General features: G+C 41.0%; 1 protein-coding gene and 1 long non-coding RNA gene across 2 annotated transcripts in view; one reads left to right on the plus strand and one right to left on the minus strand.

The window, feature by feature from the left end:
• Positions 1 to 5,130: 5,130 nt before the first annotated feature.
• LOC111964614 (glutamate receptor ionotropic, kainate 2-like) overlaps positions 5,131 to 26,206 on the plus strand; it is a 188,741-nt gene continuing 167,665 nt past the window's right edge. The window contains exon 1 of the mRNA XM_023988460.3: positions 5,131 to 5,833. Within this exon, the coding sequence (XP_023844228.1) occupies positions 5,716 to 5,833 (118 nt within the window). The 5' untranslated portion in view covers positions 5,131 to 5,715. The remainder of the gene's footprint in view (positions 5,834 to 26,206) is intronic.
• On the minus strand, positions 8,318 to 11,428 carry LOC139027822 (uncharacterized). The gene is made up of 2 exons (XR_011479970.1): positions 11,019 to 11,428; positions 8,318 to 8,754 (listed from the first exon to the last, which is right to left on the minus strand). It is a non-coding gene; the product is annotated as an uncharacterized lncRNA (long non-coding RNA).

The following is a 26,206-nucleotide window of genomic DNA, read 5'->3' on the forward strand; positions in this document are numbered from 1 at the left end:
GATCACATGGGAGTTGCACTTCATGTGTGTTAATCGGTTTGTGTCATTAGGTAGTTGTGTGTAGTGTTGTGTGTATTTTGCTGTTTGTGTGTTATGTTGTATATTATTTCCTTAGGCAGATTAGGTGAATAATGAATTTCCTCTCGATATGGAAGACAGGCCGTAATTAAGGAGAGAGGAGTGAGGCAAAGAGCCACTGGTCTGATGCACACACACACACAACACACACAGCACACACACACACACACACACACACACACACACACACACACACACACACACACACACACACACACACACACACACACACACACACACACACACACACACACACACACACACACACACACACACACACCACACCACGTGTACACACAGATGACACACACACAGTGGTGGCAAAAGTACCCAATTGTCATACTTGAGTAAAAGTCAAGATACCTTAATAGAAAATGACCATTATTGTATGCCATTATTGTAAATAAGAATGTTTCGTAACTGGCGTGCCTAGTTAAATAAAGGTTAAAAAAATATTTTATAATAATAATTAAATGAATACTTTTGGGAGTAAGGGATTTAAAAAAAAGTTTCTTTAGGAATGTAGTGAAGTAAAAGGAAAAGTAGTCAAAATATAAATAAAGTACAGACACCACAAAAAACGACTTAATTAGTACTTAAATTAAGTACTTTACACCACTGCACACACACGCACACACCACACACACGCACGCACGCACGCACGCACGCACGCACGCACGCACGCACACACACACACACACACACACACACACACACACACACACACACACACACACACACCACACACACCAACACACACACACACACACACACACACACACACCACACACACACACACACACACTCACAACCCGGAGGGTTAGGGCCTCTGCAGCTCCTCATGTGTGAGAGTGGTGGGGTTTGTTCCCAGATCACAGGGCTGTCATTGACTATTTATTTTAGTCCCCTACAATCCGACTTTTCATGCTGCGCGCTGGGGGGTAGGGAATCAAAGATTCCTTTCATTTCGGCASMACTCAGTGGYCTCAGATCACGYTTTTCCCATCYCGMCGCAGCTCTCGCCCTGTGCGCCCCTGCGCWGTGTCAGCGTTGGGGCAGGGATGCGCTCCGTCGCCGYGGTAAATTGTACGCTTTGTACTTCACTGACAGAGGGAGAAATAGCAGTGATTTCCGTCTGATAGCCCGSGGGTTGTTGCATCCCTCATTTACTCTCTCTCCGATCTACCGGAATATGAGACTGAGGCACTGTTTACACAGCAAGCATAAACAGCGTCATATAGTTGATGCATGCAGGCAATGAGCTAGATTCCATCCCAACTTCTTGAACTTTTACTGACCTAAATGTCCTGATATTAAACACGTATTATTACAGTTTTAAAAATATTGCACAAGATAATTATCGTTTCATCCACATAGCTTTCTGTGTCACTCCCATTACACTTTTCCTATATGGCACTCCCAGAGGCTTAACATTTTGTCACGCACCATCCTCGTATTGTTTTTCCATTTGATCAATTAAAGCTCAAATAAATCCTCACACACCGTTTTGCATAGAAGTTGAATACAGTGGTATGGATGAAATAATCCATTCATTGATTAATGCCACTAAAGCGACAATAAGACATGCGTAAAGTCCACCCTGCCCCGGCCCCTGTTCCCCATGCTACAGGTCTCCCCACCTCACCTCGACTTGGAGATCCACCGGGCGCTGGGTCGGGTCCATCCATCGGTCGTTGTGCAGGTCCCCTGTTGCTTTAAGCAGTGTGTTTTTTCGACCAACAGGAGGCGTGTCTTCCCCACGGCCGGAGCGGAGCGCAGCAAGACGCGAGTCTGAAGGAACCGATCTGGCTCGTCTCTCTATCGGAACAAATCAACTACTTTCTCAGCTCATTCTATTCGAAGGTAAGCGTCGCATCCTTTTTTATATTTTTATGATTGTCTTTCCGTTATTTGTGTAATTTAGCAGCTTGTACTCCCCTCTGCTTGGGCGTGTAAGGTTTGAAAGCCTAGTCTGTTGGATTTTACAGGTGAGACAGAAGTGAGAGAATTAGGCTATCCACCTCGTCTCTTTCATCGAAGAAATTACACAAAACGTGACGATTATACATCGCACTAAGCCTCCCGATCTACACAGGTTCATTTACACTAGCCTACTTGAAGTTGAATGCTGCATTTATATTTTGGGAATGCGGCGCGTCGTGTCAATGTGCGCTCTGCGCACCTCTGCCAGTGGAAACAATGAAAATGTCTTAAAAGGTTACGACTTGTTAGTTAATAGGACAAAACCCTGTAGATACTTGTATGTCTTCCTTCGACTCCTATTTAAAATGCGTGTCCCCTCTCGAGTCCCTCCTCTCGTTGCTGATGCATACAATGTCGTGGGGTTGAAAATGCATTATGGGGTCATTAAATGTATGCCGTACAAATCGTGGCTGACAGTGGCGTTGAAGTTATCCGCTTTATGAATGATCCATAGATAATGTGTAATCAGGCTGGGTGGAAAGGAACCGACTGGCTGCGCATGTAAATTCCACAGCTGATGAGCACATAACCCGCGCGCACCACAGCCTTAAATCAAGTTCATGATCAGATGGTAGATGGTTAATTGCACAGTGCCATAAAACAGCACCGATGATGCCCAAAGTGCTATTTGGAAAGCTCTTACAAAGTAACCAGAAAAGGCTGATCGTCAAACTGGGATATGTATAAAAATCTCTGCAGAAATAGTTTGAGTTTACAAATGGCATCCGTGCCAACTGATTCGCTCATTGCGCGCGACTGGCTTTATGTGTATAACGTTTTAAAGCCTTTGACTTAGCCTACTAAAGTTAAAGTATGACATTGACAATGTTTTCATTTAGTAATGGCCGAAGAAAAAAATACAAAACATTTCAGTGTAATTGTATTTATCTTCGTGGATCCCATGCGTAATTTCCTCATCCTCGGTCAGCTGAATGGTATTCTCAAACCAGATGGACAAATATATATATTGGAACGGGTTAGTTTAAAGAGAAACGAGGCGTATATTATTTCTTTATAAACAAGTCAACAGTTAAAAGTCACTGCATTTATCCTCAAAAATACCTCAGAAGCATTTATCCATATCCGTCACCCCATTTAATGTAAATTGTATGACACCTATAGGCGCACTATAGGTTAATTATATTTGAATCACCATAAATCCCTGTCGACCGTTGTCTTTTCACTGGGTCATCTCGGCACATTTGTATTATTTATTATTGAGGCAGAGTGAAAAGACACTTTCTTACCCATATATGGACATGGAACGGCACTCGGGGTTTAAGCCAACATTTAAATGCCTAGCTATATGTGCAAGTTACACAAGGAATTAAACGAGACATCATATGGCTTTACATAAGAGAATGAATCCGATCACACCAGTCTTTGAAAAACAGATTATGCGGTCGGTTTGTCAAACGGAGAAAGAAAGGAGTTATTAAGTAGGCCTTTGTCTTACTTTCAGTCAAGCTGATTGAGTCAATTTGCATGACGTGAAAATATTATTGACGCCATTAGAGGCTACACAATCGAAAATCCACCCGGGTTCTCGTGCAGCAGTTTCAAACACGGACTGCAATAAAGGTGCTTCACAGCCCCTCATGTATTTCTCGGGCGGCTTGAAACGCAGACGCAAGCAGCTCTCCTGTTCGGAAATACTTGTCGAATGCTCTCGGGAGCTGTTCATTAAATGACGACAGAGGCTATACGCAACTCTGAATTTTTAAAGTGAAAAAAGAAAGACAAAGAAACAATCATTTTATCCTCAACCAAACACTGGTTGGGCTGTATGTAAAGTTAGGTCTAATTCGAGTAGTGTTCGTAGGTCACCGCGACGCTGTCCATGGTGCTGAAATCCACGCTGCACAATCCACAACTACACCTGGCGTGGGTTTAGTGAAAAGGAACACAAAGATATTGCATCTACTGTATAGACCTAATGACACAAATAATATGCTAATGATTAATATCTATATAATTAATACATATACATGAATGTAACAGTATTTTGTTTTTAGAGATAAACATGACATCCAAGTGTAATGTATCTTTAATAACTGTTGCCCGTACTTTTGGACTGTGTGTAGAATAGGCTAGTCCTGTCCGTTTCCAACGTGATGTCGTACCCTTTATGGTCCTGGAGTTTAGATTGTATGACAAATCCAATGTTAAAGTGGTTTTAGGTCTTATCTATATCTTAACGGCTCTGCTTAACGACTTAACGACTCAAGACAATATCATTGTCATCTGTAATCATATTCCTAGACTTAGGCCTATGAAACAGAACACAGATTCTTGAAATTTGAAGTTAATTGATGACAAAAATCATGGCATTCTAATTGTATAACTTCACAAGTAATTGAACAACAAGCCTACTTTGATATTGGCTGGATAACGTTTGAATTACATGAGCTGAGAATACATTTATTTCACAACTTCGAATATACATTTTTAAATGAAAGTTCTACAATGCTATAATCCTCAACGCATGTTATTGACAATTGTCTAACAGTACACTACTAGAAAAAGGTTCAGAATAGAACCAAAAAGTGTTATATTTCTTGCTTCATATATGGCACCCCTAAAGATTATATTTAGAACTATTTTATAGGGTTCTATTATCAGAACCCTAGGGGTTCTTCTTCACTGAACCACAATTGGTTCCATATAGGGTTCTATATGGAACTAATTTCGCTTCTATATAGAACCTTTAGGGGTGCCATATATGATGCAAGCATAGAACCCTTTTTGGTTCTACCCAGAACCTTTTTTTCTAAGAGTGTATAATGCCAAAACTAGAAAATCTAAAAGCAAGTCTTTCTCAGTGACAGCATAACTCTGTGAAAAAATGATTAGCTCAGCAATAGGCTATTCATCAAAATTGGACTTGTGACAGTATTGGTTCACAAACCTCTCACACGACTCCAAGGCTGAGCAATTCCGATCTAGAGAGGCAATCTTTTTAACATCAAAGATTGATTTTACAACCGCTCGGGCATGGCACCAGTCCACTGGCAGCAGCCACGGCCATTGAATGAACCGAGCAAAACCGTGAATAACATAGAGAGAGTACCGGGTGCCAGCACGAGACACCCGGGGAAAGATGGCCATTTCGATGTCAGATATGGATCKGAAGCGATGTGTGGTCAGCAGCACCTGCGAAATATACMCARTCTTTCCTCTCTCGCGCTCACACTAATCTTGGCTCGACGTCAGATGCTGTGCGGCAGTGCAGCAGAATGCTAGCTTCAGACAGCTGAGACTGCCTGGAAGGTTTAGGCTTGCTAGCCTGCTGCAATTCTGCCAGCGCGCCAGCGTTCGTCTCTTGAGGCGGGATTCTGACTTGGAAACTCAAACCCCCCTTCTTCCTCTTTTCATGTCCATCTCTCTTTCAGACCGCCCGTGAATGGATTTCTCCCGGATTTGCCCAGACTAACATGGATGCCCCACCGTTAGCTGAGTGGGAAGGTTGTTTCTTGGCGCAGTGAGCTGGACACGCAGAGCTTGCTAATGGATCTGGGGAAACGAATGATACCTTCTCCCTGACTGACCATGCCGTGATCTTGCGCGTGGGCCGTCACCCTGCTTAACGTCAAAAGAAACATTTCGGGGGAATCTACCGATCCAGGGAATAAATAGTGGCATCACACAGACACCATGAAGATTACCTCCCCGCTCATAAGTAAAGCGAGATTCAGGTGCACCGTCAGGCTTCTACTGCTGCTATTACTATGTGTGGGATATTCTCGCGGGATGCCACACGTTTTAAGATTTGGTAAGATTGTTATTTTCTTTATCTGTTAAACATTCTTACTGTCTTGATGTAGTAGCCTAGCTATTCCCTAACTCTGTAACTGTTGCCATTTCATGGCTGGGCGCCATAGTTTTCTTGTATACTTCCTAGTAGACGTGTTGCCGTGACCCCACGGGTCCTCTTGTCCCAGACTTTTTAGAGTGAGCTCGTGCGCCCCCGAGCCACATCCCCGCAATGACTGCTACCCCTATGCACGGTGTTGTTTATCACAGCTGTCTAGGGACATTACCTTACCTATTTTGTCCTCGAAACCTTTATGCATGACATCATTTCCATGCAGAATGATCCGACAGCAGACGAGTACAACTGCAGTTCATATAGAAACATATATAGCCTACAATTATCCTCGCATAGCTGGATTTGATCATCATTTGTGGAAATTGTTTCATATTTGCGATGGAGGAAAAGCAACATTTCCAAATAGCAGTGTCCGATTATGTCTTCATGCCAAAGTGCCGGGTTGTTGGTGAATCATTTATGTTGGAGAATAAATTATTGGTGGAACTTGTTGCCATGGTGCTGATATTTCTACGTTTGCATAATAAACCTAGTGTGTGTGTGTGTGTGTGAGAGAGAGAATGAGAATCTAAGAGAGAGAGAACATGCAGTCAGAAAGCTTGCAACAGTTGGCAACAATGTGGCGCCTATGTTGATCATTACCTCACATTAATGTTAGTTACATAGATATTTGGATCATATAGGCCTATTCATGGCCGACATCAACACAAGACCCATTCTTGTTATAGACACAATCAAAAAAGGGATGAATCCTGATTGAAGAAATGCGCGCGAAACTCAGGTTTAGCGCCAAATCCCCCATCCATTAACACGTCCATTTCTCGAAGTATGATTTGGCCGATTATGAACAGAAAGAACCCTAACCAACCAAGCCATGTAGTTGAATATGAGTGCAGTGCTGTCAATGCCTACGCAACCATTGAACACAGCAAGCAATGATGGTGACAGCCAGCAACGTGACGCAAAGGATACATGCTTGTGTTTGATCTTGCCTTTCATTCGCTGTGAGTCCTGACACGTTACTATTAGCAACCATTTAAAGGAATGCATTGTTCTAACTGAGCACATCTCTTCCAATGTCGACTCCAAGGCAAGACTCTGTATAGGCCTATAGAAAAAACATAGGGTAGGCTATCAGTGTATCGTATTGCACATGTATATAGGCTACCTTCTGCACCTGCGTAGCCCTCAGGGGCAAGGCATTCACTGTTCTAAAGAACGCACGTGTAAAAGGGTAGGAAATGTGATCAGCAGTTTTCAGGGGGCACTGTCTTGCAAAAGTATTCTCCCCCTTGGAAATGTTCCTATTTTGTTGCACTGTAACTGTAGCCTGTCAGTTTTTCAGAAACACACACACACACACACACACACACACACACACACACACACACACACACACACACACACACACACACACACACACACACACACACACACACACACACACACACACACACACACACACACACACACACACACACACACACACCGGAGGCCCTGATTGAAATGCACACAGCATCCGCACAAGCTGCCACTATGGCAACAAGCTGGGCCTCTGCTGCTACCACGCGTCAATCTGACAGCGCTGTCTCACTAACAGTAGAATGGGGAGAGTTGTCGGGAAGCATTAAGTCCTCCATGTCGTCTGTGCTTCAACCACACTCTCCCCTCCTCCCCCCTGGTAATCCATCTCTGTGTGTGCCCCCGGATAATCTTTCTGTCTGAAGATACGCTTTCTATACACTTACACTTGTGTTCACAAAGTTATAATCTTCAAACTACCCTTTATAAGCCTCGCTAGGACGGCCACGGTGGCTATACGTTGCAGGCCCAGAGGGAAAGTTTCAGCACCACTGACAGCGGAAAGCGCCTCCTCACGCCTGTGTATGAACACTGCTTTATTATACTGCAGCAGAAACACACGATTAGTGGAAGGCTTGTTAAAGGAGAAAAGGAGCAGCTTTCTTTTGGCTGCAGTTGTGAAACAATCTCCCTTCTCTGTTTAAAGACGTGTTATCCTGCTTTACACGTCGTTAGGGTTATAGGACAGAGTTATCCTTTTTGAGGACGCAACGCAGTATACAGCTAACATCAGCAACGCAGTATACAGCTAACATCAGCAACGCAGTATACAGCTAACTCAGCCAACGCCGTTATAACGCTAATCAGCAACGCAGTATACAGCTAACATCAGCAACGCAGTATACAGCTAACATCAGCAACGCAGTATACAGCTAACATCAGCGGAGGCTGCTGAGGGGAGGACGGCTCATAATAATGGCTGGAATGGAGTAAATGGAATGGAAAGACATGTAAGACCATTTGGAGAAGAATAGTAACATTCAATGTTTATGTTAATAATACTAAATATGTTCTTCTATTATACTGTAATATATATAGGACCAGTCAAAAGATTCGACACACCTACTCATTCAAGGGTTTTTCTTTATTTTTACTATTTTCTACATTGTAGAATTATATTGAAGACATCAACACTATGAAATAACACATATGGAATCATGTAGTGACCAAAAAAGTGTTAAATAAATCAAACTATATTTTATATTTTATATTCTTCAAAGTAGCCACCCTTTGCTTTGATGACAGCTTTGCACACTCTTGGCATTCTCTCAACCAGCTTCATGAGGAATGCTTTTCCAACAGCCTTGAAGGAGTTCCCTCATATGCTGAGCACTTGTTGGCTGCTTTTCCTTTACTCTGCGGTCCAACTCATCCCAAACCATCTCCATTGTGTTGAGATCGTGTGATTGTGTAGGGCAGGTCATCTGAAACAGCACTCCATCACTCTCCTTCTTGGTCACATAGCCATTACACAGGCTGGAGGTGTGTTGTGGGTCATTGTCCTGTTGAAAAGCAAGTGATAGTCCCATTAAGTGTAAACCAGATGAGATGGCATATCGCTGCCGAATGCTGTGGTAGGCATACTGGTTAAGTGTTCCTTCAATTCTAAATAAATCACAGACAGTGTCACCAGCAAAGCACCCCCACACCATCACACCTCTTCCTCCTTGCTTCACAGTGGGAACCACACATGCGGAGAGCATCCATTCACCTACTCTGTGTCTCACAAAGACACAGCAGTTGGAACCAAAAACCTCACATTTGGACTCATCAGACCAAAGGACAGATTTCCACCAGTCTAATGTCCATTGCTTGTGTTTCTTGGCCCAAGCAAGTATCTTATTATTATTGGTGCCCTTTAGTAGTGGTTTCTTTGCAGCAATTCAACCATGAAGGCCTGATTCACGCAATCTCCTCTGAACAGTTGATGTTGAGATGTGTCTGTTACTTGAACTCTGTGAAGCGTTTATTTGGGCTGCAATCTGAGATGCAGTTAACTCTATTGAACTTATCCTCTGCAGCAGAGGTAACTCTGGGTCTTCCTTTCCTATGGCGGTCCTAATGAGAGCCAGTTTCACCATATTGCTTGATGGTTTTTGCGACTGCATTTGAAGAAACTTTCAAAGTTCTTTAAATTTTCTGCATTGACTGACCTTCATGTCTTAATGTGGTGATAGACTGTCATTTGTCTTTTCTTATTTGAGCTGTTCTTGCCATGATATGGACTTGGTCTTTTACCAAATAGGGCTATCTTCTGATTACTACCCCTGCCTTGTCACGACACAATTATTTGGCTCAAACACATTAAGAAGGAAAGAAATTCCATAAATTAACTTATAACAAGGCACACCTGTTCATTGAAATGCATAACAGGTGACTACCTCATGAATCTGGTTGAGAGAATACCAAGAGTTTGCAAAGCTGTCATCAAGGCAAAGGGTCATTTTGAGCCTGTAATCAAACGCACAAATGCTAATGCTCCAGATACTCAACTAGTCTAAAGCAGGCCAGTTGTATTGCTTATTTAATCAGCACGACAGTTTTCAGATGTGCTAACATAATTGTAAAAGGGTTTTCTAATGATCAATTAGCCTTTTAAAATGATAAACTTGGATTAGCTAATACAACCTGCCATTGGAACACAAGAGTGATTGTTGCTGATAATAGGCCTCTGTACGCCTATGTAGATATTCCATAAAAAAATCTGCCCTTTCCAGCTACAATAGTCATTTTACAACATTAACAATGCATTTCTGATCAATTTGATGTTATTTTAATGGACAAAAAATTAGCTTTTCTTTCAAAAACCATGACATTTCTAAGTGACCCCAAACTTTTGAACGGTAGTGTATATATATACACATATGTGTGTGTGTGTTATTGCAAAACGATATTCAATACCAGTATTAGTCATAATGCTTTTATTTATTTATTTTATTTTAACAAAAAAATAATACAATTATACTGTATTATTAATTGATAGGCAAAGCATTATTGACACAGTCAATCTTATATTGTACATTTAAAATATTACTACTTTAGTTTTGGCTGCACAAATCACTAAGACTTGTTTTACATTAGATAAGGAAATCCTTCAATATGTTTCAACAGAATTAGTTAATTAAGGGATGTGGGCCATTGCTGTGCTTTAAATCAAATCACATTTTATTTGTCACATACATTTGTTTAGCAGATGTTATTGTGTGTGTAGTGAAATGCTTGTACTTAGGAGCTAGTGTTACGCCCCTGAAAAAGGGGTGAAATGATCACGAGAGTGGTACGGTATTGTTTACTCATTGAAACTTTTAGTGCAATCATTTTACGTAAGTAACACATTTTACAGAATAACAGATCTACAGGAAATAGATAGTTTTGTAGGGTACAAGGCTTATTCAAGTCACAACAGTATACACTGTAATTCACTGAAACAGATACTAATTTCAATATAACTGTCAAGCACAAAGCTTTAACTCAGTAAACCATACTCAATTTATCAACAGGCAATAAAGTGTTTGAAAAACCATTATACACATAACACCGCAAAATATCTTATTAACAACGCACATGTTCATTCACAATCGACATAAAATGGCAGCTACTCTCAGTACGAAGCTATTCTTCGCTGCAACCGAGCAGGGCTCATATTACTCTCTGCAAACTTATTAACTAATTTCCTCAATATGTTACTAAGACACACCTTAAACACTCTTAACATGTTAGTGAGTTATTACATTTAAATTACTCTTTTTTATCATCAATAACGTACCTGAAAAAGGGGAGAAATGATCACGAGAGTGGTACGGTATCCGGTATTGTTTACTCATTGAAACTTTTAGTGCAATGAGAAAAGACCGCGATTTCTCCGGGAACTTGAGTGGAGACCAGAGCAATCGATCTCAGGCTCATAGATTAAGAGCATTTAGTAGATCACAGATTAACACTTTTACTCACGACAAAATAAAGTAATCAACATAACGTTTACACATTCCTCTCACAATTCGTACCCTTTGTACGCTTGACGGATTTTAACACAATTATATGAATGTTATCACTCTCTATCAACTAATACTGAATGCATGATCTTTTTAACCTTAGATGTTTTAAGATCCTCACATACTATGAACTTACTAATACTTTTTAATGTATAACAGGCTATGAGTATTTCCTTTAACCTGTCACACTAGAAGCAGACCTGCCCTGTCTGTTGGCGCCATCTTGCCTTTTGATCAGTGTAGTCAGCAATCACCTTGTCAGTGCTTCTCAGTCTCTAGTGCAAGGAAGAGTTGTAAATCAGTGCGCGTGTGTGGCAGGGGATCCAGTGTACAACATTGGTACCATAGAAATAGAATCCATGGATTATATTTCAATGACTGGTACAGTAGAGTACAATACAGTAGCTGTTCTTCTGTAGAACACAGATGGTGGGTGGAAGTGTCCTGTGTGTTCTGACAGGTCATCACATTCCATCACTGCTCATGGGATAAAGACTGGAGCCTGGTGGAGTTAGAGGTGTCGGCAGCTGGCAAGCAAGCAGGCAGGCAGGCAGGGCCCGCCCCTTCAGCTTTCGGCTGTGGACATTGTGTTAAGTTTAAGTCGTCAGGCAAAGATTCTGGAGCGGCGACTGGGACAGCATTTTCCACCGTCATTAACAAAACACCAACTTATAAAATTTATTGTGGTAGAATGGTGTCGCAGACACTTGTAGAATCTATGCCAAGGCCCATTGAAGTTGTTCTTGTGGCTAGTTGTGGTCCAACGCCCTATTAAGACACTTTATTTTGGCATTTACCTGTATATCGCTTTCTCTTCCTCTATTTCTGTCTCTCTCTCTTCAACAATAGTATTCAGTAGAATCCATGTGTTGAATCAATGAAGCTAGTTGACCTGAAACAACATGCTAGCTACAGTACATACACAGCATAATGTAGAGCAGAATCACAGTTAAAAATCAGGACACTATCATACCATTATGTTCTTTGTCAAGTAAATATTCGAAATAATCCTCCCACAACAGCACCTCATCCCGCGGCGTGGCGGAGTGAATTTCATTTCACCTCCTACCTGATTATAGTTTCTGTAAAAAAACCTCTTTTGACAGTCTGCTTCACACCTCCGAGCCACATAACCCATCAAGTGAGAACAGTTGGAGAGCTCATTTACTGGCTGATGTGAAATGGCCATGTGGGTTTTTATAATCACTCATATCTCCATCTCCCACTTCATATCTGTATATATATATATATATATATATATATACACGCGTGTGCGTGTGCGTGTGTGTGTGTGTGTGTGTGTGTGCGTGTCCAAACAATTCTCCCCTCCTAACGATGGCGCTAAACTGTAAACAGATCATCTGAACACATTAGCCAGGCGTTCAATAGAGACTGGTTCTGCCAATCACCTCCATNTATATATATATATATATATATATATACACGCGTGTGCGTGTGCGTGTGTGTGTGTGTGTGTGTGTGTGCGTGTCCAAACAATTCTCCCCTCCTAACGATGGCGCTAAACTGTAAACAGATCATCTGAACACATTAGCCAGGCGTTCAATAGAGACTGGTTCTGCCAATCACCTCCATTTCATACCTAACCACTAACTCTCCCCCGCTCCGCTCAATGAGCCGCTTAGCCACGCATCTAAGTAGCTCGCATTCTCCGCCGCAAATCTTCTTATTTACAAAGTATTTGAGGGGAGAGGAAGGAGGGCGGTGGAGGGATCTATTGTTCTGTGTGTGTAGTGTCAGGCTTTTCAGTGTTATTGACAGGCTCTTTTTCCTGAAAGCATTTAGAAAGTTGTTGTGTGAAGGACTGGGAGTATTTATCATTTTAGTCTACTGTACATACTCATTAGATACTAAACTGCTGACTGGCCCTCCATACATACAACGCTATGACCAACACACCTGACCTTACCATCGCTCAGTTTATCAGAGCTTCCAGAGGTTATACCCTATTGATGAATACACAGTAGAAGCTGACTGGAACAGACGAGCGATACATTTCCTCCTATTCCAAATCAATCAAGCCTCCAGGAGGACTGTGCAAAGCGCATCTGTTTAGATAACGGTATACAGGCAACATATAGGCAGACGCTCAACAGTTCAGGCAACATATAGACAGCAATTCTAGATATGGATACTGACATGATGTCTTTTGGGAGATAAAAAAAACAATCAGATTGTCATTCTTGATTAATTCTTCTGCTGCTCTGTGTTTACTACATACTTCAATCTGAGACTGCCATCATTTAAGTCATTTGTGGTGATGTCAAAATGAGGGCTGTTGTACAAAATAATTTAATCAGCGATTGGATCATCTCTAACCAATCAGAGAATCAAAGCCAATGATGAATTAGGGTTCGGGAATTTTCGAAAACACCGCTTTATCCATGTGTGTTCTGGCTCTGGCAGAACCCATCGGTTTCTGGGACCAATCAGACAGCCTAGAAATGATCGGGGAGGTACTCAGATCCAAACTCATTGTGGAGAAGAAATGAACGTCCGTGGGCATGGCGTAGCGTTTGGCCAGAGCAAGGAGTTTGGGTAGCCAGGCAACCAGAATCTCCCATAAGTGTTCATTTGGTTTGAGATCTGATTACTGACACACACACACACACCACACACACACACAGCACACACCACACACACACACACACACACACACACACACACACACACACACACACCACACACACACACACACACCACCACCACACACACACACACACACACACACACACACACACACACAGCCTTTGAGACCCCTCAAAATAATGGTAAACTGGGCATTTTGACACATGATGGGATGTTAATTGCTTAAATAACTCTGGAACCACACCTGTGTGGAAGCACCTGCTTTCAATATACTTTGTGTCCCTCATTTACTCAAGATCTTCCTTTATTTTGGCAGGTACCTGTACATAGAGAGAGATATAATGGGATAGTTGGAGTAAGAGGGGGAGAGGAGCGAAGAGCGGTTACTCGGCTGTTTCTCCTCTCTCTCTCTCGCTCTCTCGTTGACCAGTCTATCCACCATGGAGCTGACTGTCCATTTGTCTAGAATGACCCCTGACCTCCTGCACTCCTCTGATGGGAACCACTTGTAACACTGTGTGACTGCTCCCTTTGACCTCCTATAGTGGTAACAACATAAAGATACACATACATTAGATATGTATTAGATTTGATTGTGATAGTATCCACCTCCAAAGTGAAATCCAACTTTTTGAAATATATAATATTCATACAGTATATTAGGTATATTCATAATTACACCATCTATGTTGAAGTTAGTTTAGGTAATTGTGAGTGCATTACCACCTTGTTTTTGCAATCAAATTAGAACATGACAGGATAAACTGATACATCAAATCAAATCAAATTGTATTTGTTACATACGCCGAATACATCTGGTGTAGACTTTACTGTGAAATGCTTGCCTACGAGCCCTTCCCAATGATGCAGATTTGGTACAGGTAGTACCAGTACCAGATCAATGTGCAGAGGTACGAGGTATTTGAGGTAGATACATTTAAATTTGATGAGTTTGCGGCATATTTCAGAGATAAGATAGCAAACAATGAGTATCAGTGGGTATCAATGGGTATTAGCAAGACCTGGTGAGAAGTTTGATGATATGTGCCTTAGCCTACCACGTAAAGGCACTATGGAGTTATTTTCTCTGATTGACGCAGACATGTTCATATAAAATGATGCCACAATTTAACCCTTGTACCTGCCATCTCGATCCTATCCCCACAACCTTCTTCAAAACAGCTTTTAATTGCATATCTGAAGAAGTGCAAGCTATTGTTAATCACTCCCTGTTCACAGACACTTTCCCCACTGCACTAAAAACTGCTATGGTGAAACCCCTTCTGAAGAAAAGTACTCTAGATTCTTCAGCTCTAAGCAACCTTCCATTCTTAGGCAAAATTATGAAGAAATTGTTTTTCAAACAGCTAAATTATTTTTTAAGTAGCAACTGTATTTGAGAAAAGTTCCAATCTGGTTTTTGTGCCCACCACAGCACAAAGACAGTCTTAGTTAAAGTGGCAAAGGATCTTAGAGCCAACACAGATGCCAAACAGCTCTCTGTCCTACTCTTGGATTTAAGTGCTGCGTTTGACACTGTTGACCATGGTGTCCTTCTGGACAGACTGGAGAGGTGGGTTGGCCGCTCTGGTCCAGTTCTAAGTTGATTTAGGACCTATTTAACCGGTCGAGAGTTTTTGTCACCCACTGTGAACATAACTCAGAGAAAATAGATATCATATGTGGCGTTCCACAAGGTTCGATTCTGGGTCAGGTATGGTTCAGTTTATATTTACCCCTTGGCAGCGTTATCAGAAAACACAATATTGATTTTCACTGCTACGCAAACTTTACATTTCTCTGTCCCCAGAGGATTTAATCTCCACAGATTATTAGACTGTATTAGTGATTTAAATACTTGGATGGCTCACAACTTCCTCCAGCTAAATCAAGACAAGACCAAGGTACTTATTATTGGAGTCTAAGGACAGAGAGAGAATCTGGCCGCACATTTTAATTCACGGGCAATAATGATAATAAACCATGTAAAAAACCTAGGTGTTATTTTAGATTCTGTACTCAATTTCGAATCACACATTAGGAATGTGACCAAAATAGCTTTGAACCACCTGAGGAACATTTCCACGGTGTGTCCGTTTCTCTCTCAGGCTGATACAGAGAGACTCATCCATCCATACTTTTATTACAAGCAGGCTTGACTACCGTAACACTCTTCTGTCTGGTTTATTAAAGAAATCAATTGGTCAACTGCAAAACATACAGAAGGCTGCAACACACATTGCACGGGTTTTAAAGTCTCTGCACTGGCTGCCTGTGAGTTTTACAATTCATTGTAAGATTATTGTATTGAAATCAATCCCCAATTGTGCACCCCAATACATATCAGACATACCTTTAAGTTATGTACCCAGTAGGTCCTCTGGCACTGGCCTTTTAACTATCCCAAAGCCTAGAACCAAGATGCATAGAGAGGCAGCTATTAGTTATTATGCCCCCAGCCTCTGGAATAGCCTGCCAAAGAACCTGAGTGGGGCCAAAACTGTGGACATATTTAAAAGGGATCTTAAAACACACCTTTTTAGTCTTTCAGTTTGTATTGTTCTTCTTTAAGGTTTTCTGTCTGAAATGTGCTATATAAATAAAGCTTGATTTGATTTGCTATGTATATGAAGGCAGGGTCAAGTGACTAGGCATCAGGATAGATAATAATAAGAGTAAAATAAAGAACTGAGTAGCAGCAGCTAATGATGAGTGTAAAAGTAGTGTGTGTGTGTGAGTTTGTGTTGTGTCGGTATGCATGTGTGTGTTGTGTTTGTATGTGAAGTTGTGTGGGTTTTGTGTGGGAGTGTCAATGTAGCGTGTGTGTCAGCACTGCAGTGAGTGTGTATATGGTGTGTATACAGTATATAGTCTAGCGAATGTGGAGATGATGTGTATACAGTATTTAGTCTAGTGAGTGTGTATATGGTGTGTATATAGTATTTAGTCTAGTGAGTGTGTATATGGTGTGTATACAGTATATAGTCTAGTGAGTGTGTATATGGTGTGTATACAGTATATAGTCTTAGTGACAGTGTGTTTCATGGTGTGTATACAGTATTATAGTCTAGTTGAGTGTGTATATGGTGTGTATACAGTATTAGTCTAGTGAGTGTGGTATATGGTGTGTATACAGTGTATATAGTCTAGTGAGTGTGTATATGGTGTGTATACAGTATATAGTCTAGTGAGTGTGTTAATGGTGTGTATACAGTATATAGTCTAGTGATGTGTTTATGGTGTGTATACAGTATATAGTCTAGTGAGTGTGTTTATGTGGTGTAACATAGTAATAGTCTAGTGAGTGTGTATATGTGTATACAGTATATAGTCTATGTGAGTGTTTATGGTGTGTAATACAGTATATAGTCTAGTGAGTGTGTTTATGGTGTCGTATATACAGTATATAAGTCTAGTGAGTGTGTTTATGGTGTGTATACAGTATATAGTCTAGTGAGTGGTGTTATATGGTGTGGGTATACAGTATATAGTCTAGTGAGTGTGTTTATGGTGTGTATACAGTAATAGTCTAGTGATGTGTAATAGGTGTGATATAACATATATAGTTGTGAGTGTGTGTTATGGTGTATATATAGTATTAGTTAGTTAGTGTTGTGTATATGGTGTGTATACAGTATATAGTACTAGTGAGTGTGTAGATATGGTGTGTATACAGTATATAGTCTAGTGAGTGTGTATATGGTGTGTATACAGTATATAGTCTAGTGATTGTGTTTATGGTGTGTATAAGTTATATGTCTAGTGGTGTGTGTATATTGGGTTATAGCAGTTATAGTCTAGTGAGTGTGTATAGGTGTGTACTACAGTATAGTCTAGGTGAGTGGTTTATGGTGTAATAGTTTATAGTCTAGTGAGTGTGTATATGTGGTATACAGTATAGTCTAGTGAGTGTGTATATGGTGTAAAGTATATAGTCTAGGATGTGTATATGGTGTGTATACAGTATATAGTCTAGTGAGTGTGTATATGTGTGTATATAGTATTTTAGTCTAGTGATGTGTGTATAGGTGTGTATACAGTATATAGTCTAGTGAGTGTGTAATATGGTGGTTTTGTTATACAGTATTAGTCTAGTGATGTGTTATGGTGTGTATACAGATATAGTCTAGTGGATGTGGTATATGGTGTGTATACAGTATATAGTCTATGGAGTGTGTATATGGTGTGTATACAGTATATGTCTAGTGAGTGTGTTTAAATGGGTGTGGTATACAGTATATATGTCTAGTGAGTGTGTATGTGTGTATACAGTATATAAGTCTAGTGAGGTGGTATATGGTGTGTATATCATAATATAGTCTAGTGAGTGTGTAATATGGTGTGTATACAGTATAAAATCTAGTGAGTGATGTATATGGTTGGTATACAGTATATAGTCTAGTGAGTGTGTTTATGGTGTATACAGTATATAGTCTAGTGATGTGTGTAGTGATGGTGTTATCAGTATATAGTCTAGTGAGTGTGTATGGGTGGATACAGTATATATAGTCTAGTGAGTGTGTTAGTGTGTATAAGTATAGTGTGAGTGTGTTTATGGTGTTTACAGTTATATAGTCTTAGTGAGTGTGTTTTGGTGTGTACAGTAATATTAGTCTAGTGAGTGTGTTTATGTGGTTATACAGTATATAGTCCTAAGTGAAGTGTTGCATAGGGTGAGTGCAGATAGACTCAGTTGCTAGATGTTGGGTATCATTATGTGAACTATTTAAAGTCTGCCTATTAGCCATCTTATGCTTGGGGTAGAAGCTGTTCCTGTATGGCATATGATATATGTTTACAATAACTTTCCTGAGGCATGCATGGCCTGGGGACCCACACTTACCGGCTGGCTTTAATTAGTACACAGACAGAGATGTACATCTTCATATTAGAGTCAGCTTCACAGGCTAGTAAGGAAGCTACATATCAATACAGGCTGCTGCTGGTGTTGTTGGCTAACTGAGTTTGACCCAGTTAGAAGAAGCTAATAATACCTGATGGAACCATCTAGTGAGAGCTGATATATTTTAAAGCGGAGATCTTGCTGTATTTCTATGTGGTTGTGGGTGTGAATATCAAGTTGTTGAATGTTTTAAGAAATCAGTGCTTACTCCAGCTTGGATTGCTTCTGCTGGAAGAACGACATTTTAAAGTGTTTATTTACTAAATGTAACGGCAGGAGAGCCTTGCTTTTCCTGCTTTCCTCCATAAAATGTAGTTTTATTTTTTGCCATCAGCACTTCTCACACCAATAACTGCCTGGGAAGATGGTCCCGGGTCAAAAATGTAGTATAAAAAATCAATTTAAATCAATTGAATGTCTAATCGGTGTGATAACTTAACTGTAGCTCACACGTCGTGCAAGTATAATGCATCCTATGCTAGTCAAAGGAGAGAGGTGTTTTATGACATTGAGATGTAGGAATCAGTAAAACATTTATCTGTTGCCAAAGGAGCAACATTTAACCAACGTTGTCGCTGTTAAATCACAGACTGCAGCCACGGCTGGTGATAAACCTGAGGGGCAGAGGAGAGCTATAGGGAACGCTATCACACAGACACACACACATATACACACGCAGACACACACACCCACCCACGCACGCACACACACACCCACGCACGCACGCACACAGACAGACAGACAGACACTCTCACACACACAAAGAGCTCTCTTCCCATCAGAAAGTCTAGGTGATGAGGCCTACACAGCGTCAGAGAGGACCTTGGCGTGAACTAGAGATCTGCGCCTGTAAGCATGTTGCCTAAGTGTTTTAAACGCTGCACCATCCTTTAATATGGGAGCCAGTGGGACAGGGGTCCAAGGTCAAATAATGCAAGGAGTGTTTTTAATGAGAGAGAGAGAGTTGCCATTGGGGGTGCCAATGGGTGGAAGCTTGACATTTCGACAGGCGTCAATGTCGAACATTATTGATTTCATTTCCTCATAGGCCTGTCATATTTTATGCTCATTTAATCTGTGTGGCTTGTAGGTGTGGGGAGTGGGGTAGGATGGACGTTTTTATGATTATATGATTATAGGAAGACACTACAGATTTGTGTGTTTCCTGTCTGATAGGTATTTTTGTGGAGGACGACATAGTATACTGTAATGTTGCATGGTTGGCACAGGATGGCTGTAGGCTAAATATCATTATGTCATCCTTCATTGAGGAGAATTCAACCAGATGATATGAAATTGACACCATAGCTGTGTCTGAAAATGTAACCCTCCAATGGCTGCATTTCCAGCTCACGTTCTGGTTTAAAGACCACTTCCTGCTCAGGTGTTCTTCTTCTCTCCCTACCTAGTCATTACTGCAACAGGCTGACAGTATTACAGTCACTACAACTTCCCCATGTTGTAATCCTATCCTGCTTCTTTTTTTATGTATGAACTAACATCTGTTGGATTAAGTGACATTATAGCTAGAAGCTATCATTTTTCTTCAGGAGCTTTCACGCCATAAGGTATTTCCAGAGGAGTGGTGTGTTTTGACTGAGGAGGAAGGCTAATTAATAATCACTTTCTCTACACCTGCAGCCTCCCATGCAGCCTTCTCCCCTCTTCTCCTCTCTCCCGGAAGAGGTGACTGGGTTTTTCCACTTTTACATTAGAAGATATGTGAATAAGCAAATATTAAGGCACAAACACCTCCCTGCCTAAATTCTTCAGTCACAGTGCGTCTTTGATTAAATACATGTCCTATGTCTTATGTGCTCTCTGTTTAAAAATGCATGGCATCCCCGGTTATCTCCTGCACATTATAACCAGAGAGGCTGCTTCTTCTTCTCCTCTTTACTTCAACATTCTCAAAATGGCCCCTGCGTTTACCCTTCATTGCTAGATATTTTCTGCATCTTGAATTCTTTCTTTGCTGTGTGTATATATAATCACCCTCCTCTCAACGCTAGGCTAGCTATCTTAAAATCACCCTGCATTTTTTTTCAAAGGGTTGTAAAATGTATAAAAAATATATTTCAGTGAGTTAATTGACTTAATTTGCCTTAGTTCTGCCAGTCCGAATTATCAGCTCCCTCAAATAGAGTTTAGCAGTGGCAGCTTTGTGGGTATTACACTGTGTCCTGGCCCACAGCCAGCAGACTCCCAGTAAATATATTTAAATCAGCGCTAAGCTGCTTAAAATATTCATGTTTCACTCTCAGCTAGTTTATAGAAATGTGAAACTGTCGCCCACTCACAAATCAGTTACACGGTTAAAAATATATCATTTTAAGTTTTCAGGAACAAATAAAAAGGAAGAGAGAGAGCGTAGCAGTGATGCATTAAACCCATGTGTGTATACGTGTGTGTGTGTCCACGGAGTTACACACAGAAATGTGGAGAAGAGAGTGGGATGGCACGTTCCTCTCAGGCCTGTGACGCTGCGATGCGTGAAGCGATTTAATGTGCCTCATGAAGTGATTATTCTAAAAGCCCCTCTCTTCCTTTCCGCATCCCTCTATGGCTCCATCCCTCCTTGGGGTTGAAAAGGAAGATATCTGGTGTTAGTTTTGTCAAATAGCAAATAAGGAATATACATCTCACTGTTATTAGCATTGCCCACTGCCTCAGAGACAGGCCCTACAGTACTGTACTGTACAGAGCATAGGATGTGTTCAGTAGAGCTGAGCACTTAGCCTGGTCTCAGACTAGACGTAACATAGAAAACGTAAATCCAAGACACTCACATTTGTATGATATGTTACGTTTGGTATGGTTACATAAGACAGGTGGTTACTTAAGGCAAAATGAAAGAAGAGGGGGGGGGGGTGGTTTGTCGGTGTGGATGGGTGGGCGTATCACGTGAATGTCTAGCAACCCAAAGGTTGCAAATTCAAATCTCATCACAGACAACATTAGCATGTTAGCTATTTAACAACTTTTCAACTATATACTTACGACTGTTTAGCTACTTTGCAACTACTTAGCATGTTAGCTAACCCTTCCCCTAACCCTAACCTTAACCTTTTAACCTAACTCCTAAATTTAACCTTAACCCTGCTAGCTAACATTAGCCACCTAGCTAGAATTCATAACTTATCCTGCAAATTCGTAACATACATATCATATGAAATGGTTGATGGACATCCAAAAATGAACACATACCATACGAAACGTGACATATCATACTAAATAGAGTGTCTCGGATTTACTTACAGAATAATACGAAATGCTCGGAGACCAGCACTCCATAGCAAAACACTTTTTATTTTCTTTTGGGGAAATTACAATCTGTGTTCTAATTGTACAATTTCTCTCCATTTCAGAACATTATTGCTAGTGAACATGACCAGGGTTTAGTTTAACTGCAGATGGGTCTGGAGAGTAAGAGCCCTACAGTACTGTGCAGCTTCAAATGGTTGACTTTCGCTGAGTGGATGAGGATGGGGGCAGGTTGCTCCAGACAGAAGTGCTGACTGACAGTAGGTAAGGGTTTGGAGGTGACTGGTGGGACAGTGGTGACGATGTGGTTATGGTGGAGGGGACACAGAGGTGACACTGAGGTAGATAACAGGACTGTGTGAAGTAGAGGTGTTGCCTTTCTCAGATGATTCCATAGTCTGATATTTGAGTCGGACACTGATTCTCTGTCCTTGTCCTTGACTGTCTGTATTGCATGCTTGTTGTGTCCCAGGTCCTATCCTTGTATTCCATGTCTCATCATAGCATCCTGAGTGTCTTCCTGGATTTTGTTCAGTATGCACGAAAGATTATAAAACACTCCAAAATGGAGTGAAAATGGGGAGGTATTAGCTGAACTTGTCCAATAAGAAATCTAATTTTCCGATGCAAAACATTTTGTCCTGTGTGTTTCTGTGTTTCAGGCATTTTGCTGGCTGAKGATAATTAGGCTGTCATATAGCTTCTTGCTAGCCTGGTCCCAGATCTGTTTGTGCTGTCTAACCAACTCAACGTCATTGGCTGTTCTGATCTGGAACCAGGCTACTTTCTGGTAGGGTCTCAGCCAGATGTCTCTATTCTCTATCTCAGGCTGTGGGACATATGATGCCTGGAGGAGACAGACAGCATGCTTCTTGGGATGCAGAGCCCCACTCATTGAGAATGGCAGAGACGTTATTCTGAGTCAATAACTCATTTGGGGGGTTATGAATTAGAATGATCTTGCTGAGGGGAAGGTAGACTCCAGCCTGTATCCCGATTCCAGCCGCTGGTCTTAAAAAAAACTGGAATAATAATCTGCTCAGAGAATCGATGCTCGAAATGCAGGGCCCAAAGGGACAAATACCAAGATTCTATTTTGATCGCACACAAATATGCACGAACACACACATGCACGGCACACAGACACAGACACACACACACTTATCTGTCAAACGTGTGAATTTCTGCTGATACGCAGCAAATCCAATTCTGAAATGTCATTTTAAAATTTCAGGGCCATTTAGATTGGGTTGTGTGTTGAACCTGATGGCTGGCTCCATCCACTCTCCGGGGGAAACGGATTATATGTCAATATGTCCTCAGTGACTGGGACTTTCTTTTATTAGCAAGTAGTTGTATTGAAGTGTCATCCACATTATGGAGTGGCTTAGCTAACAGTTGTGTGTTATCTTGTGTTGGTGTGTGTGTGTGTGTGTGTGTGTGTGTGTTGTGTGTGTGGTGTGTGTGTGTGTGGTGTGTTGTTGGTGTGTGTGTGTGTGTTGTGTGTGTGTGTGCTGTGTTGTGGTGTGTGGTGTGTGTGTGTGTGTGTTGTGGTGCGTGCGTGCTTGTTTTGTATCTCTTGCTCTCTCTCTATAGGAGTGTTCTCTGGGTATAATTCAGTAGCATGGTGGAAGTAAAACCTGTCTTTATCACTGCGGACACAACCAAGAGAGAGGGACATGAGTGAGTGGAGGAAGAGGAGTAGGTAGAGAGATAGATAGATGAGGAGCGTGTATATATAACTCTATCCCCCTTAAGTCCCACTTACAGTCCCCGGTTCAGCTCCATGCTCTCAGTGATATGCTATACAGTGCCTTCGGAAAGTATTCAGACCCCGTCATTTTTTCCACATTTTGTTGTGTTACAGCTTGAATTGAAAATGTATTATGTTGAGATTTTGTGTCACTGGCCTACACACAATACCCCATAATGTCAAAGTGGAATTATGTTTTTATAAATGTTTACACATTAATTAAAAATGAAAAGCTGAATTGTCTTGAGTCAATAAGTACTCAATCCCTTTGTTATGGCAAGCCTAAATAAGCTCAAGAGTAAGAATTTGCTTAAGTCACATAATAAGTTGCATGGATGCACTGTGTGCAATAATAGTGTGTAACATTATTTTTGATTGACTACCTCATCTCTGTACCCCACACATACAATTATCTGTAAGATCCCTCAGTCAAGCAGTGAATTTCAAACACAGATTCAACCACAAAGACCAGGGAGGTTTTCAAATGCCTCACAAATAAGGGCAACTATTGGTAGATGGGTAAAAATATAAATAGCAGACATTGAATATCCCTTTGAGCATGGTGAAGTTATTAATTACACTTTGGAAGGTGTATCAATACACCCAGTCACTACAAATATATAGGCGTCCTTCATAACTCAGTTGCTGGAGAGGAAGGAAACCACTCAGGGATTTCACCATGAGGCCAATGGTGACTTTAAAAGAGTTACAGAGTTTAATGGCTGTGATAGTAGAAAACTGAGGATGGATAAACAACACTGAATTTACTCCACAACCTAAATAACAGAGTGAAAAGAAGGAAGCCTTTACAGAATAAAAAATATTCCAAAATATGCATCCTAAGGCACTGAAGTAAAACTGCAAAAAATGTGGCTAAGAAATTAACTTTATGTCCTGAAGTACAAAGTGTTATGTTTGGGGGAAATCCAACACAAAACACATCACTGAGTACAACTCTTCATATTTTCAATCATGGTGGTGGCTGCATTGTGTTATGGGTATGCTTTTCATCGGCATGTACTAGGGGTTTTTGTTTTTGTTTTTTGGGGATAAAAATTAATTGGAATAGAGCTAAGCACAGGCAAAATCCTAGAGGAAAACCTTGTTCAGTCTGCTTTCCAACAGACACGGGGAGATAAAGTCACCTTTCAGCAGGACAAAAACCTAAAAGACAAGGCCAAATATGCACTGGAGTTTCTTACCAAGACGACATTGAATGTTCCTGAGTGGCCTAGTTACAGTTTTGACTGAACATTTATGGCAAGACTTGAAAATGTCTGTCTAGCAATGATCAACAACCAACTTGACGGAGCTTGAAGAATTATTCAAAGAACAATGTGCAAATATTGTGCAATCCAGGTGTGCAAAGCTCTTAGAGACTTACCCAGAAAGACTCACAGCTATAAATCTGCCAAAGGGAGTTCTAACATGTATTGACTCTTAGGTGTGAATACTTATGTAAATTAAATATTTCAGTATTTAATTTTCAATAAATATGCAAACATTTCTAAAAACATGTTTTCACTTTGTCGTTATGGGGTATTGTGTGTAGATGGGTGAGAAAAAAAATCTATTGAATCTGTCATGACGTTGGCCTGTGGGTAGGTTTATGACAGTCATAAATACATCTTCCACCCCCTTTCCTCTCCCTACTCTACTGATGTGACATTAGAAAGCCCCTTTGGTTAACATAGAGATTCTGGGAACATCAGAAGTTGGGGGGAAATTAACTATATTCTGGTAATCCGACCAAGTGAACATATGCGGTGGTACTTAAGGTACATTATGTCAGTTCGGTTGTCATCTGGCACATTCTCATCAATGATAGAATGACATAAACTCTACTGTGGAAAGTCTGCACATCAGGGGTATCGGATTCACATGGAATTGTTGTTTAATTCAAATGTTTGAATATGAAATTATTTGTGAAGAGATTAAATGTAATTTTAGCTCCCAAATGAGAGATTTGGGTTTTCATAAGTTTAGGGCTCTGCTCAACCAGTGGCCCGCCCCTGTGAAGAGACATGGGTTATAAACTTTTCAGACACACCCCTCTCCCTCCACTATATAAGCCATTGACAAAAATGTAACCTTCTGTTCCGAGGATGTGAGGACGACGGTCCTATGTCAGAATGGTTCAGATAATAACTACAGAACGAAGCCAACATCAGCATGAGCTTTGGTTGTGAATGGTATGAACTTTGAACTCGTATTCACTATAGAAGTGATACCTCCTAGACGTTGTTAGCAACAGCAGCTGCAAACGTAAATTAGGACAGACAGAGTATCCAGTCTACCACTCAGCAGCAGCAGCAGAGACATTCTTCAAAGGACAAAGGACCCGGTTGGGCAACACGGCCTTCCATCTACCACCAACCTACCGAAGCGCAGCTCAGAATAAATATTTATTGCATTTTCCTTTTCCAAATGGGCGG

The sequence above is a fragment of the Salvelinus sp. IW2-2015 genome, linkage group LG6.1 (assembly GCF_002910315.2).
Source record: "Salvelinus sp. IW2-2015 linkage group LG6.1, ASM291031v2, whole genome shotgun sequence".
NCBI classification, from domain to species: Eukaryota; Metazoa; Chordata; class Actinopteri; order Salmoniformes; family Salmonidae; genus Salvelinus; species Salvelinus sp. IW2-2015.